The sequence below is a fragment of the Anarrhichthys ocellatus genome, unplaced genomic scaffold (assembly GCF_004355925.1).
Source record: "Anarrhichthys ocellatus isolate YVR2014 unplaced genomic scaffold, GSC_Weel_1.0 scaffold54, whole genome shotgun sequence".
Classification (NCBI taxonomy): domain Eukaryota; kingdom Metazoa; phylum Chordata; class Actinopteri; order Perciformes; family Anarhichadidae; genus Anarrhichthys; species Anarrhichthys ocellatus.
The window spans coordinates 1,961,547-1,975,731 of NW_022280084.1; the positions used below are offsets into that span (position 1 = coordinate 1,961,547).

Sequence of the window (14,185 nt, forward strand, 5' to 3'; positions counted from 1 at the left end):
GTGTGTGTGTGTGTGTGTGTGTGTGTGTGTGTGTGTGTGTGTGTGTGAGAGTGAGAGGCAGAGAGAGGAGAGAGGAAGACTCATGGACACAGAGAGGAAGAGCAGGGCTGCTGAAGGTCTAAAGCTTTATTTATCGAGTCTCTGTACTCCCATCAGTCATGTCCTCTCCAGTTGGATTAATCTTTACTTTACGGGACGCCGGCTGCAGAAATAAAACTGAAGATGATTGTCTTCACTCTGGTTATGAGACAGTGATTCAATGGCGGCAGTCCCCACAATCCTCCACAGTGTGTAGTCCTCCTCTCCTCACAGCTCCTGTGTGCGTCTGCCAGCCGACGTGTTGATGTGATTCATGTTGAGCTGATCTCATTATCTTCCTCCCAGCTGTGTATGAACAGTCCTGCGAGGCGTACAAACACAGCGGCAACACGTCGGGACATTTTTATATCGACGTGGACGGCAGCGGACCAATCAGACCGCAGCTGGTCTACTGCAACATGACAGGTGACACACACACACACACACACACACACACACACACTCACTTTCACTGCCCCTCATCCTCGTATCATCACTCAACGTTTTTTATGATTAAAATTTACATAATTGTAAATGATGTTGCTCCTTTCATCAGACCCCTTTTTAACAAGGCTCTCTCTCTCTCTCTCTCTCTCTCTCTCTCTCTCTCTCTCTCTCTCTGTATGTCTTGGGGCTTTACATAGTTTTTATCATAAAGAAAGAGAACATTGTTGATTTCATCTCCTTCCTTTGTAAACATGTTTCTTGTCTGAATATGTGCTCTACATAAATTACATAATTTTTTAAAAGGTGCCGAGTTAAAAAAATTCAGTTGACACTGTCAGCTGTGTTGCCATTAGCTGTTAGCACTGTTAGCTGCTAACCACCAGATCAGTCACTGCCACTCTGAGAGCTGTGTGGAGGCAATCCACATTTTAGTGGAGAACTGGAGAACTACGGTGGCCTTCAGGTAACGTAGAAAGGCTATTTATAGAGCTAGTGTTTGGTTTGTCCATTCTGGGCTTCTGTAGAAACATCACAGTGCAACATAGCTGGCTCCGTATGAAGGTCTCATTCTGAGCTAATGAAACGCTAATTCTTAGTGAGGTGATTATACACCAATGAAAATATTGTCCCCCTTAATGGTACAAACTGGACCTTTTAAGACAACGAAAGTGACACAGAAAGAGAACAGAGAAGTTATTTGTCGAAGGTAAAAACAGAGTTGTGAAGAATACCTTCCCCTCCTGATCTTCAGCCGTCTAAGTTGCAAGAATGAGCAGAATACCTTTGACCATAAAGTGTAATTTGCATCATAGTAATGCTTGTGATTCTGTCTGTCTGTCTAAAGAGGAGAACATGTGGATGGTGATCCAGCACAACAACACAGAGCTGACCAGAGTCCGACCGTCTCCAGGTGTAGACCAGCACTCACCTCACTTTGACTACTCAACTGAAGAGGAGCAGCTATTGGCCGCTATCGGCCAATCGGAACACTGCGAACAGGAGCTGTCCTACCACTGCAGGAAGTCCCGCCTCCTCAACACTCCAGGTAAGTGCCTGTTTTTATTTTTATTTCTTTCAGTTGGCTCTGCTCAGATTTACCTCATAGGGATTGAAACCAGCAAAAGTAAGCTGCGTCTTTTCTAACCTGAAGCTGTTTTTCTTTTCTATCAAGGACTTGATTTACTCGACCTGCACCCAGCAAACCGCACTGAGAGTTGTGCATTTTTTTTGAGGTCTTTGAATCAAGTTGTATGAGTTATGAAGCATTTTGTACAAGAACTAAACCCCTAGAGCAAAGTCCCTTCGGCTACTCGCATCTTTCTCGCTCTACCAGACAAACTGTTGTGCAGGAGAGAATTTCCAGTAAAATACATGAAAATAAAGCAATATCAAGGGATTTTATAGATTTTTTTGGAATGAGGAAATGTATGGACCTTCCCTGACCCTGTTCTCATATTAATGATGCTCACAACAGACAACAGGAGACATTTTTATTTCATGGACAAAAAGTTTTCAGTTTTATTGTAAGAGCCCAGATATACTCAGGGAAAGTGAGGAGAAAGCAACACAACAACAAAAAGTTTCATGTTTGTGTTTTTGTTTACCATCATTGAATGCCCACAGCTTGTATGCCGTTTCAGTGTTGGATCATATGATGCCGATATGGTGTTTAAATGAAGGAAAAGTGGAAGAAGTAAATATTCATATCTTTTTGTTTCTATACAGTCAGCACTTAGCTCTTGTCTCCCAGCACACATTTCTTTGTTTGTTTCCAAAATAAAGGTGCATTTGTGAGTGTAAAAAGAATAATAAGACTATGATTGAACCAAAAGTTTTCTAATTTATGACGTGTATCAGCTGATGGCTGTGTGTGTGTGTGTGTGTGTGTGTGTGTGTGTGTGTGTGTGTGTGTTTCAGAGGGCTCTCCGTTCAGCTGGTGGCTCGGTGGTCCCGGTCCCGGTCATGTCCAGACTTATTGGGGCGGAGCTCAGCCGGGCAGCCAGCAGTGTGTCTGCGGCCTGCAGGGCGACTGTGTGGACCCACAGCACTACTGCAACTGTGACGCCGACCGCATAGAGTGGTACTGAACACATTTGTGTTTATTTATAGGCCTTTTTCGGGGTATCTTGCTCGTGTAAATGTACACACTTCAGTTGAAGCATCTACCATCCAAAGGCAATCAACCAAGAGGCAAATTGTACAGTGGTTGCATATTCATTTTAAACATGGAAGACAATTTAGTCAGTTATCTGTGTGTACAGAAAATGCAGAAATTTGCCATTTCATCTGTGGTGGTGTCATTTATTTAAATACTTGGTACAATATGATGACAACTGCCTGGAAATGCAACATTTTCGGTAAACAGATATTTTCTTTTACTGATTATAAGAAAATAATCAGATGAATTTGATGATCAGAGATCATCTCACTCAATTAACTTATGCTCTTAACTGCTTTTTCTAGAATATTAGGAGTGCTAAAAGCTTTTGTCTTCAAACTGACTTTTAACTTCGGCAGCGAAGTAAACAACAAATCAACTGGGATAAAAGCAAACAGTTTTCAGCTTTCCTCATGTTGTAAGCAATCCCACCTTTGCCTCACTTCCTGCCTTATTTCATTTCCCAGTACAAGCTGTTTGTGCAACACCAACTCTATTTTTACAGACCGGAGCTACTGCTCTTCAATATTTCATCACACTCACAAAGTGCTATATACACTCCTCGCTTCCAGTCCTTCCAGTCCTTCCAGTCCTGGATGTATTTTTATACACAACTTTCCTCTGCAACGGAGCTAAGAGGAGGATTATCTTAAGTGCGTGAAGCTGCGTGTGGGTGTGAATGGACAGTAGGTGTCTTGTTTTGGGAGCAGCTGTTCCAGAAACTGCCGGGGATGGATGTTGACGGCCAAGATTCAGGAATAAATAGGTCCCTGAAAAATTGCACCTACTCACTGCAATGTTGACATCAGTTACAACATGTAATATTGTCCCAAGAGCGACATTCAAAACAAACACCAATTAAATTAGCATAGTTTATAGTTTTTTGATTCTCCACATCCAGTCTTTTTCTTCTTCCACATATTAATTTTGTCCCGATCCTGCTCTCCACCTCTTCATCTCCTTTTTTCCCATCGCTCTTCTCCTCCGGCTTCTTTTCGTTGAGCTTCTCCATCCTCTTCTGCACAATCGACAAGTTTTGCTCCATCTTTTCTTTTCCTGCAGGGCTGAAGACTCGGGCCTGCTCACCCACACGAAGAGCCTCCCGGTCAGGTCTCTGGTTCTGGGTGACATCCAGAGGGCGGAGTCAGAGGCCGCCTACAGGGTGGGACCGCTCCGATGTTATGGAGACAGTAAGTCCAGCTCAGTTCTCCTGCTGCCTAACGTTACAACATGATAACAGAAACCGTCCTATTGTGAAAATAACTGTTTATTCTGTCAAACTGCATGACTGACGTACAAACTGTTTAAAAAAATGTGACATAGTAACCCTCTAATTCAGTTATTTCAGACCCAGAAATGCTTTTTAAAACAGTTTAACATTTTGGGAAATACTCTTATTGTCTTTTTGATATGAAGCTAGTCAACAGCTTAGCATAACATAAAGACTGTAAACAGCCAGAGTAGCTTGGCTCTATCCAAAGGTACAAGTAAACTATTCCTGTAAATCGAAAGAGAAGAGAATATAACACCCGATAAGTTGTTTTTATTTATTTTATTACAGCTGTCACTGGACAACATTAAAACTCTCGTTCCTTTTAAAATGTTTTGTGATTGCAGTTTTTAATTACTCCTTGAAATACTCAGAGTTACTGTGCACCTTTTTCTTCAGCTGAATAACAGTTCGGCAAATGAGTTTGTGATTTGATTTAATTCAGATAACTTTTTTTAATCGTGTTTCTCAGAGAACTTCTGGAACGCTGCGTTTTTCGACAAGGAGACGTCGTACCTCCACTTCCCCACCTTCCACGGAGAGCTGAGCGCAGACATCTCCTTCCTGTTTAAAACCACGGCCTCCTCCGGTGTCTTCCTGGAAAACCTGGGCATCAAAGACTTCATCCGGATCGAACTGCGCTGTGAGTAGGAGCTGGAGGGTGAAGATATAATCCAAATCATATGTTGTAGTTGATACGTGTGTGTGTGTGTGTGTGTGTGTGTGTGTGTGTGTGTGTTTGTTTTCAGGCCTTTATGGTTTGTGTGTCATTTACAGTATGGCAGCCAAACAAAAAGACTGTTCTTTTATATCTATGTATGAGTGTGATGCTGTTAGAATATGCAGTAGAAGGAAACATTAGGGTTTTTCTTCACTCGTAATCAGATTTTTAGATAATGTTTTGTTTAACTGAACAGTGAACGATTGCACTTTACAAAAACGCTTGTGTATATATACTTACAATGCGTTTCCTAGTGCTGGGATTTAAGTGTTTTATAACATAGGATGGTAATATTTTCCCTAATTTATCCCTTTACTTTTGATGTTGGATGAAACTGTTTTTTCATTGACGTGCTGGTTTGCATGTAGTTTGTGTTTTCTGCTGGTGCCGCTTGTGTGCTTCCAATGGTTTGTTCTGGCTGAATTCTTTGTTGATGTCCGATCAATTCCCTTCCCGCACAGAACACATACGCAGCAATAGATAACGTGTGCTGGCCCAGATGGGACCACAATGCATTCACAACAAAACCAATGAAATGTATCCAAGGTGAAACCCATAAAAAGGGAACTCAGATCTGTTGGAGGGCTGGTTTTTTAAGCACCCGTTTTTAATTTGACAGTTGCTTTATGAACTCTTTGGGGCTTTTCAGCCGTGACCCTACATTAATTCCTGTCGATTGATTCTTGTGTAATGCACACATTTATGGGGTCCATAGTGTGTTGTTTAGATTATTACAGTAATAACCAACAGGGTGTTATTTAGTTTGTGTGGTGCCACGGATATGTGGCACGCTGTGAGTTGTATGTTTACAGCCTGCCATATATTGTGTCATTTAAAATATAGCTGTATTACCCAACAAGGTGTCCTTGTGTTTATACGGTTACGACAGTGTTGCGGATGGTATGAGGCACACATTTATGGGCAGCAGTGGTGTGTGTCATTCATAACAGTTTGTATAGATGCCTTGAATCAGTTATTAGACTCATCGTTGCCTTTTAAAGCTCTTTCACCTCACTTTACCCTCCTAGTTTGGTTCAGTTTGCTGTTTCGTGGTTCTTTTTGTGTTGTATTTGGGAGGAAGTTGTTTTAGAAATGGGACTTAAAGGGACACACACACAGAATCTAATAATACAGGGACACTGCTGCACCAACAGCCTCTCTCCTCGGGGAAATCATTGTCAGTGTGGTTGTTCCAGCTCTGAATACTGCTGCTCTGTTGCCGGCTGCCTCAGATCTCTTTGTAACACTGAGGCTGAAAACTATTTCTATATGAAGTTACTGCAGGATGCTGGGATAGTGTTTCATCTTGCTCTGTACTCCCATAGCAATACATCCTCACCTTCCACTAGCGCAACATGAAAGACGATGGTTTGCTTTGCCTGCTCTCTCTTAAATCGTTTGCGGTTGGTGGAGAGAACAAAGTTGAGCAGAAAGAAAGACGAGACGTTCAGCACTGAGGAGCTGTCCGTGGTGCTGGAACTGGGCTGCACCAACAGGGCCAAGGCGCTGGCCGTGGTCCTGACTCATGATTCTGTGGCTCAGAGGGAAACTTGCCTATGGGCGGTGGTGAGGAATTATTCAGATCCTTTTACTAGCAGCAATACCACAAAATAAAGTACAAATAAAAGAAAAATTAGTCCATTATAAGTGACAGTTTCCCAAAATTAAACGTCTGAAAGGTTGAACTAGTCAATAAAAGCTAAATAAGGTATTTTAAAATCAATTAATTCCTTATTTTGCACAATGTTTCAAGGTTTCAGAGTATAAGTTAATTAGAGTATTGTTTCAATTATGTAGCATAAAGAACAGTTTGTTGCATTTAGGGGGATCTATTAGCAGAAATGCAATATGATATCATTCAGTAGGTTTTCTTTAGTGAAAGAATTATTGTGTTTTCGTAACCTTAGAATGATCCAAGTTTATCTACATACGGAGTGGGTCCTCTTCATGGAGCCGACAGCAATTTGTCACAATAAATTAGCATATTACATGTTTGGTATGTATTGTTTTTTGAGTAAAGGTCAAATCGAATCACTGTGTCAGTTTCGATTCCAGGGTTCCTTATCAATACAACGTGAGCAGTAATACACACAGACGTGGTCTGATGAAAAATAATGAACCCACAATGGAGACTTTTATTTTGGTACATCAGGACATCAGAGGGCTTTATTACATATATCAACATGGATGATTGTCACTGAGAAGCTGTGTCCAAATCGTCATCCACTTTTTACAGTATTACCAGTAAAAATTATCTTCAAAATGTACGGTAGATTATTTACCCCTTCACAGTGTTATTACCATCATGATCATGATTATTATGTAATACCAGTTTGCAGCATTTACTGGTGTAGCAGTGAAGCTAATTTCAAGCACTTCCTTAAATATAATTATAATATCATAACCAATACATTCATTATATACTGTATCGCTTGTCTCACGTTTTACCACAAAACTGTACAAGTGCAGTATTTTAAGCTATACTTGCTGAGGGCGAGAGGCCCAGAAGAGAGTCTGCACCTGCCTCTACCAGGTTCCTTTCACACTGCGGTGTGAAATAAAGAATGGTCTGGAAATAAACACGGCACAGTCTGGTTCTTGCACCTAATCAGTGCATAGCTTCTTACCAGGCTCTTGAGTCTTTTGTTTGTTGTTATCCTGTGAGAGCTGGAGGTAGAAGCTCTGTTGGCCTTTGTGTTTGTTGTTCTGTTGTGAAAGAGTAATTAAAATTAATTCCTGGGAGCTCTACCTTTCCCTCGTCTGCTTGTTTGGTCTTCATTCACTTGAGTCCAACCTACCTGCTTGTTAAAACTCCTGCTTATATTCCCAATTGTGGCATTGGCAGGTTTTAGACCGACTTTAAGAGCTGTGTGAAAATATGCAACTATAAAGTGAAGATCCATGTCGGCTTTTTTATGTAAGAAAAAAAGCCGTACTGCTTTAGCCTTAACCACAAAGTAAGGTTTTATCAGTCTCGTTCTCATTAATTCAGAGGCTGCAGACACTTCCTGTTTGCACAAATTAAAGGCTGGTTTGAGGTCTGTGGTCTTCTTTGTTCAGAGGAAGAGACTGGTGAAAGCTAAATTGGAATTTAAAGTAGGACAATATCACATCTCCACAAAGATACAACTGATACTTTTTTAGATTTTGCATCACTTAATCCAAGAAAAACGGCGAATGAAAACCTTTTATAGAAATCGTATTTAGTTGATTGACAGACCTGAATGTATCTCCTTGATTCAATTTGGTTCTGTGAGGGAAAAAAGTATTTTTTGTGACAGTTTAATCAAAGCATTGTATTTTCTGAATCTATAGCTTGATTTGTAAAATATCTCGACACATCTGCTTCATCAAGCAACCGAGTAACATTTGTCAAACAAGTTGTGAGATGTGCTGTGAAATTGGTTGAATACTCGTCCAATTCTGACTCACACATAGCATTGATTATGTTTTTCCTGCTTTGATACTTCCCCATATCCCCTCTATTATCTCCATCAATCACCTTCCTTTCTTATCTTCCTTTCTTTCCCCCCCCCCTCCATCAGCTTCCACTCAGGTGCTTTTCTCCTTCGATGTTGGTAACGGGCCGCTGGAGGTTCGCGTGGAGTCGAGCGTCCCCCTGAACGACAACCGGTGGCATCGAGTCCGAGCCGAGCGGAACGTCAAGGAGGCGTCGCTTCGTTTGGACGGACTTCCTGTCGCCACACAGGAGGCTCCTGCTGACGGACACCTCCACCTGCAGCTCAACAGCCAGCTGTTCATAGGTGAGGAGTGTGACTCCCCCATTATTCTCTGTTGTCTGATTATTTTGCTGCTTCACGCTTCTTTAACGGGCTATTTATGAATGTAAAATAGTTATATAATCGTACAAATGTGTGTGTGAGTTTCTGTGTGAGTTGTGGCCTCATTAGTCTCAGTGCTGGTGGGTTCAAGGCCCTTTCTCAAGTCTTCTGGATTGACAGTTTCTTACTGTGTCTCCATATTTCTCAGGCACTAACTTCCACACATACTTGCCTTGTTTCTCTCATCCCGTTTCTCGGAGTTTCTCGCTCTCTAGAGAACTGGTAGTTCGGCGCTTTCTGTCTCAGCAGCTGGATCACAGGACTTTTAGTCAAACATCTTTTGAGACTCTCCCGGCAGAAAAAAAACCTCTGTTTCTTTCCCAAGTTCACAGCAGTACTCCATGAAACATAGACAAGAATAGTGCTTTGTCTCGTTACTCGGGGCTTTCGTAGAGAACAAGTCATTTACATAGGAGGCCATTGCATTCAGTCATCTTTACCAGGGAGTATGTTCCCAGTCAAGATTATTTATAGCACAGTGAGTGAAAAGACATTAAAAAGACATACAACAATTAAATGGTATATAAAAAAACAGTGTTGATTCTAACAAACCCTAAGGCCACATGTGGTTGTTCATTTCCTTCTTCCTACAACATTTCTGAGGCACTTTATGGGGACTCTTAAAAACATTGCTCGATTGTTCTACTAGTGGACAAAAACTTCACTGGGTTCCTTTAACAAACAAACATACATAAAAAAGACAACCATAGAAAACCTAAATCATGTGTGTTTTTAAGTTAGAGTACATGAGTTGGGTTTAGCTGTAGCACTGGTTTCTAGTCATATTTCTGTATAGTATTAGGACACATGCTTATTTCCATCAAGTTGTGATAAATAAAGAGGATGACAACTTGTATCCAGAGGATCCAGTGCTGTAGCAGGTAATACATGATGTGATATATACAGAGTGCTTTGTATCCACGTCAGACTGGGATTAAATCTTCAGAAAAGAGCTAAAACATTCTCTCTTTCCACATATGTTAATCTGCTCTTGGCTGACTCTTGTCTGCTCAGCAGTATTGGATGTGAAGGTGCTGAGTCTGCATGTCTATTCTATAGGGTTTCTTTATGCACAGCCCTACAGTATGCACTCTGGATAGACTGAGAATCAAGACAGCAGCAGGTCTGACCTCTTCCTATGGAGTCCTACTTACTCTTTCAAAGGAAAAGAAATATTCTGTTTCAAAGTGCCAAACTGCTATCGGCTACATGTTGTCAGCTGCTCAGCACTATCGGATAGGAAAGTGCTGAGTCGATGGTTTCTGACCACGAATATTAATCATGTTTGATAAACAAAGCATGCATCAGGGAGCAGTAACATATAGAGTTGTGTGTACATTGAGGGTCTTTAAATAATCTGTAAATGAAGCTGAACCTGTGAATGATTGTTCTGTCATGTAATTAATCAGCGAGCTGAGAATCTCCAACACAAACTCCATCAATACTGCAGCCCGGTTCATCTCAACTCCATCGGTTATGAATTCTGCATGTGACCTCTCACCAGAGCTACAGCGGGGGAAACTATGAAAATACATTTATTATCAGGTCTTTTCATTCTGCAAATATTATGTACGTTATGTAAGTTACTGTTAAAGTGTCCTTGAGAAAGTACATAATATATGTATATAAATATATGAGTATTCATATCTGCTCAGCTGCACGCAATCATAAACCATAACATTGCTGTAGAGATTATGCCCATTTTATTCATGAGCTGTAATCCCGCCTTCAAAATATTCATGAGGAAAAATGTATATCTAATCCTTTTGTGCATTTTAGATAAACTATGATATCACATGAGAGCGCCACAGATTTATAATTCAGCCTACTTAGTGTTGTCTTCCATGAACTCATTAAACAGTGTATTTATGAGCATTAATTATCCTTTGTGCAGATTTATAAGGCAGTGGATGACATTGTTTCGATTAATAACCCGTGTTATTGCCTTGCATGGGTTTATACGCCATGGGATTGGTTTTACGCTTTCTTTATTGCCTGCTATTTGTAGGTGTAAATATTTCACTTGAAACAGCAGTTTCAAGTGAAATATTTCTGCGTTCTTTGCAAGCAGCATTTCACATTACTTGTATTACCTGGTTTGGATGGATAACCAGTAGTTTAGTGGTGCTGCGTTTGCATCCATGGTGGCTGGCGCGCTGGTATATTTCTTCTCTGCATGCTGAGAGTGGTGCATAAGGGACAGTTTTTACATTTTGTTTAAAAAGAGGACCTGCAGTAATTAGAGGTATTTGTTCATTTCAACTTCATGAATCTCCTGCACCACGTCCGTTTCTGTTCCGTCACTCAGCTGCCAGTCTGGCGATTTTATCAACAAGAGCAAACTAAATACTCCGAAATAATCAGAGTCCCCTCCATTAATTACGATATCCTGCTTTCAGAGGCTGCACTGTTGGATATGTGATCAAAACATCCCTCTGCTCCAGAGCTCTCTTCTTAAAAACTCTCCAGTTTTGAGTTAATTCTCTCTTTTCACGCTTTGCTTCGAAATTCTTTGTATTGTGAGCTGCACGCACTTTACCTTCCATGCTTGCTTTGATCTGCATTCCACTAGTTGTTTTTGCATTCACTCTCATGTGGTCTCATACTTAATGCACAGAGTGGGCTCTCACAGCATGGTCTCGTGTAGAGAGGCTGCAGTCGTCTTGTTAGAGCTGAGGTTCTACGCGAGGTTGAAATTCTCACTGACGTTGAAGGTCTCATTATCTGCATTTGGACGTTTTGATCTTTGCTTTAATGTTTACCCCACAAATCCCTCCTTTTCTAGAAATGATCTTACCTTCCCAGAAGTTATTCCTCTAATCACCGTCTTCACCTGATGCTTCATGATCAATGTTTTACTACTGGATTTGTGGTTGAAACCTTCTCTAGGCAGGCTTAGCTGTACAGTTTGTAAAGTTTATAACGCTTTTCAAAGTTTCCAGATCCTGAATGTTTCCATGCTCTCCATGGTTGTTCACAGATGCAGTGTGTCGATGCACTCCTGAAGAGTCAACCCAGAACCCAACATCTAACGACAAAACCAGCCACACTTTGTCATCAACGTAGTGTTTTGCTTTGTTAGGCCTCTAAGCCAGCGACAGCCGTGTCTGTCCGTCCGTCCCATTCTCATGAACACGATATCTCAGCGATATATCTGTCCTCTCGTTCCTCAAAACAACCATTTCATTTGGAATCAACCAAACCTGTGTGAACATACTGTATCCCAATGTGTCCACCCATCCACCAAACAAATGTTTACAACATATTTAAGTTTCATATACGTAGGTCTTTTTTACAAGTGGAGACATTTCAACACCACACGTCTTTATGCCAAAGCACCGTGTCGTTGGTTGTTTTGACTTCCAGCCAACGTGGGAGACTTTTCAACAGATTAAATGAACCTGTGTGTCTCTCACACACACACACACACACACACACACACACACACACACACACACACTTCTCCTTGTTCCTCCCCTTTAATTTCACAATATACTCATATTTGATGATACCTGTCCAAATATTATCCACATTTCATATTATTCTATTTATATCAAAACCCCATCAATTATACTTTTTAATTCTCTACAAATAGGTGTAAGTAAAAACCTATAAAAAAAACTTTGTTTTACTGCCATAGATTGATGTTGTGTATCAACACACAACTTCTGAAATGGCAACTTTTGATCCCACATTTGTGTCTTTGTGTGAAGCCTCTACCTGCTTCAATGACTTACCGTTTACCGACTTGTGTCAGAGCAGAAAGAAGAGCCGACCGGAGCTCAATGATTTGTTGGTGTAAAAAAGCTGCTGCTTTCAGTTTTCAAAGTTGTCCGCTTTGAACACAGAGCAAAGTGGTGGCATGTCTGAATTCTGAGAAAAATAACAATTTCAATCCGTGATCTTTGCAGAAATGACAGGCTGTCAGGTTTGAACTCTGATTGCTGCCTTCACATACGAGGACTGTGTGTGTGTGTGTGTGTGTGTGTGTGTGTGCGCGCTCACGCGCGCAAAGTTGGACATGTATTTTTGATATATTTTCGTGTGCTCAGGTTTGCAGCTATTATGAAAAGAATCTGACAGATTGCAAGTTAGGTGCTGGAGATGGTGAAAGGGGGCAAGGACAGGTGATTGAAAGGGAAGGAAATTGGCCATTCTTCTCCACACAGACGGACAAAAAGACAGCAGTTGAAACTTATGTCCCTGATTCAGTTTTTCCACCGAGAGCTTGTTGCCTCGTTGCTTTTCACCATTGTGTCATTTTATGAGAAGACTCACGACAGTTTAGAGCTTCTGGGGGAGCAGCGGCGACATGTGGATCCGCTGTAGATGATAGGAGGGGGAGAGTTGGAAAAAAAAAAAAACGAGAGAAAATGTATACACTTGTCAACACAAGGACATAAAAGAAAGGCAGGGACAAAGAGGACAGACACTAGACTCTTTGATTCCTTTATGCTTTGATGCTGATGCTTGTGATGTTAGCAACATAGCCATTTAAAATGAAGTTTAAAATGAAGCAGTTAAAAAGAAAATGTCATGCAATTGCATGTTTTCAGGAGGCACAGCGTCCAGGCAGAAGGGCTTTCGGGGTTGTATTCGCTCCCTGCAGCTGAACGGCGTCACCCTGGACCTGGAGGAGAGAGCGAAGATCACCCCGGGGGTTCGAGCCGGCTGCCCGGGTCACTGCAGCAGCTACGGCTCGCTCTGCCAGAACCAGGGCCGCTGTGTGGAGGGAGCCAACGGCTTCCACTGTGACTGCAGCCTGTCAGCATACACTGGAGTCTTCTGCCATACAGGTACATGCACAGACACTGTAGGTGTTTAGGCAAGTCATACCATTAAAAACAATATTAGTATTATTACATTGTTGGGCTTTTGTCTCACCCACTTTTTTGAAGGTCTTGATCTCGTTCTCAGCCAGAGAGGAATCAGGATTTTATTCCAAGACCGGTCAAGACCACCACTGCGTATACATCACTAAATTGCCTGTGTATGGTCTCATTTGTTTGCCAACATCATAGCTGTGATGGCTCATAGAAAACAAAGGAAAATTCCCCACACGTAAAAATTCCCCTCTGCAATGCCTTTTGATTACTTCATCAGGACATTTCAAGGTACACTTATACAGTATGCAATAAAAGAAGTGAATGGAGAGGGCGTGCCAATGGTTTGCATGTTCCGCAGTGTGGGACTGTCACTGGTATGGTTTCTGGTCTTTACTTGGTTTCAACCCTCTCAAAGTCTTGATTCACTCTGGTCTTCGTCATGAACTGGTCACAGTTTAGGTGGTGTTGACCACAGCACTGCATTGAGGTCTAACAAATGTTTCCTCATAAAACATTTGTAAAGCTGTGTGTTAGTCCTTTCTTGCTACTTTTCTTCTCTTCTTTGTTCTGTGCTGACAAATTTGTCAGTTTGATAAAGCCATTAAAAGGGTTCATTATATAATGTATTTCTCTTTAGCTCTGTGTCAGACCTGTTCAAGCATTTTCTGCACAGTGTCACATCTCGCCTCCGCCCCCTCGTCCTTGCTTTACATTCACTGCAGTTGACTCATATCTCCACATCCAAGGTCGCGTTTTGATGTATTGTGTTGTGTCAGCCTGAAGTTCCTTTCGGAGGAGAATTAAAGGGTTAAAGCAGGACATTGTCTGAGTGGACTCCTTCAC

The 14,185-nt window shown here is 41.4% G+C and overlaps 1 protein-coding gene across 2 annotated transcripts in view; it reads left to right on the forward strand.

Moving 5' to 3' along the window:
* Positions 1 to 14,185, forward strand: part of LOC116396198 (contactin-associated protein-like 4) — an 82,218-nt gene that overhangs the window by 52,748 nt on the left and 15,285 nt on the right. For both annotated transcript variants that reach the window (XM_031870643.1, XM_031870644.1), the window contains exons 12-18: positions 385 to 504; positions 1,370 to 1,570; positions 2,443 to 2,605; positions 3,746 to 3,873; positions 4,426 to 4,596; positions 8,220 to 8,438; positions 13,073 to 13,312. In XM_031870643.1, coding sequence (XP_031726503.1) covers positions 385 to 504; positions 1,370 to 1,570; positions 2,443 to 2,605; positions 3,746 to 3,873; positions 4,426 to 4,596; positions 8,220 to 8,438; positions 13,073 to 13,312 — 1,242 coding nt within the window. The remainder of the gene's footprint in view (positions 1 to 384; positions 505 to 1,369; positions 1,571 to 2,442; positions 2,606 to 3,745; positions 3,874 to 4,425; positions 4,597 to 8,219; positions 8,439 to 13,072; positions 13,313 to 14,185) is intronic.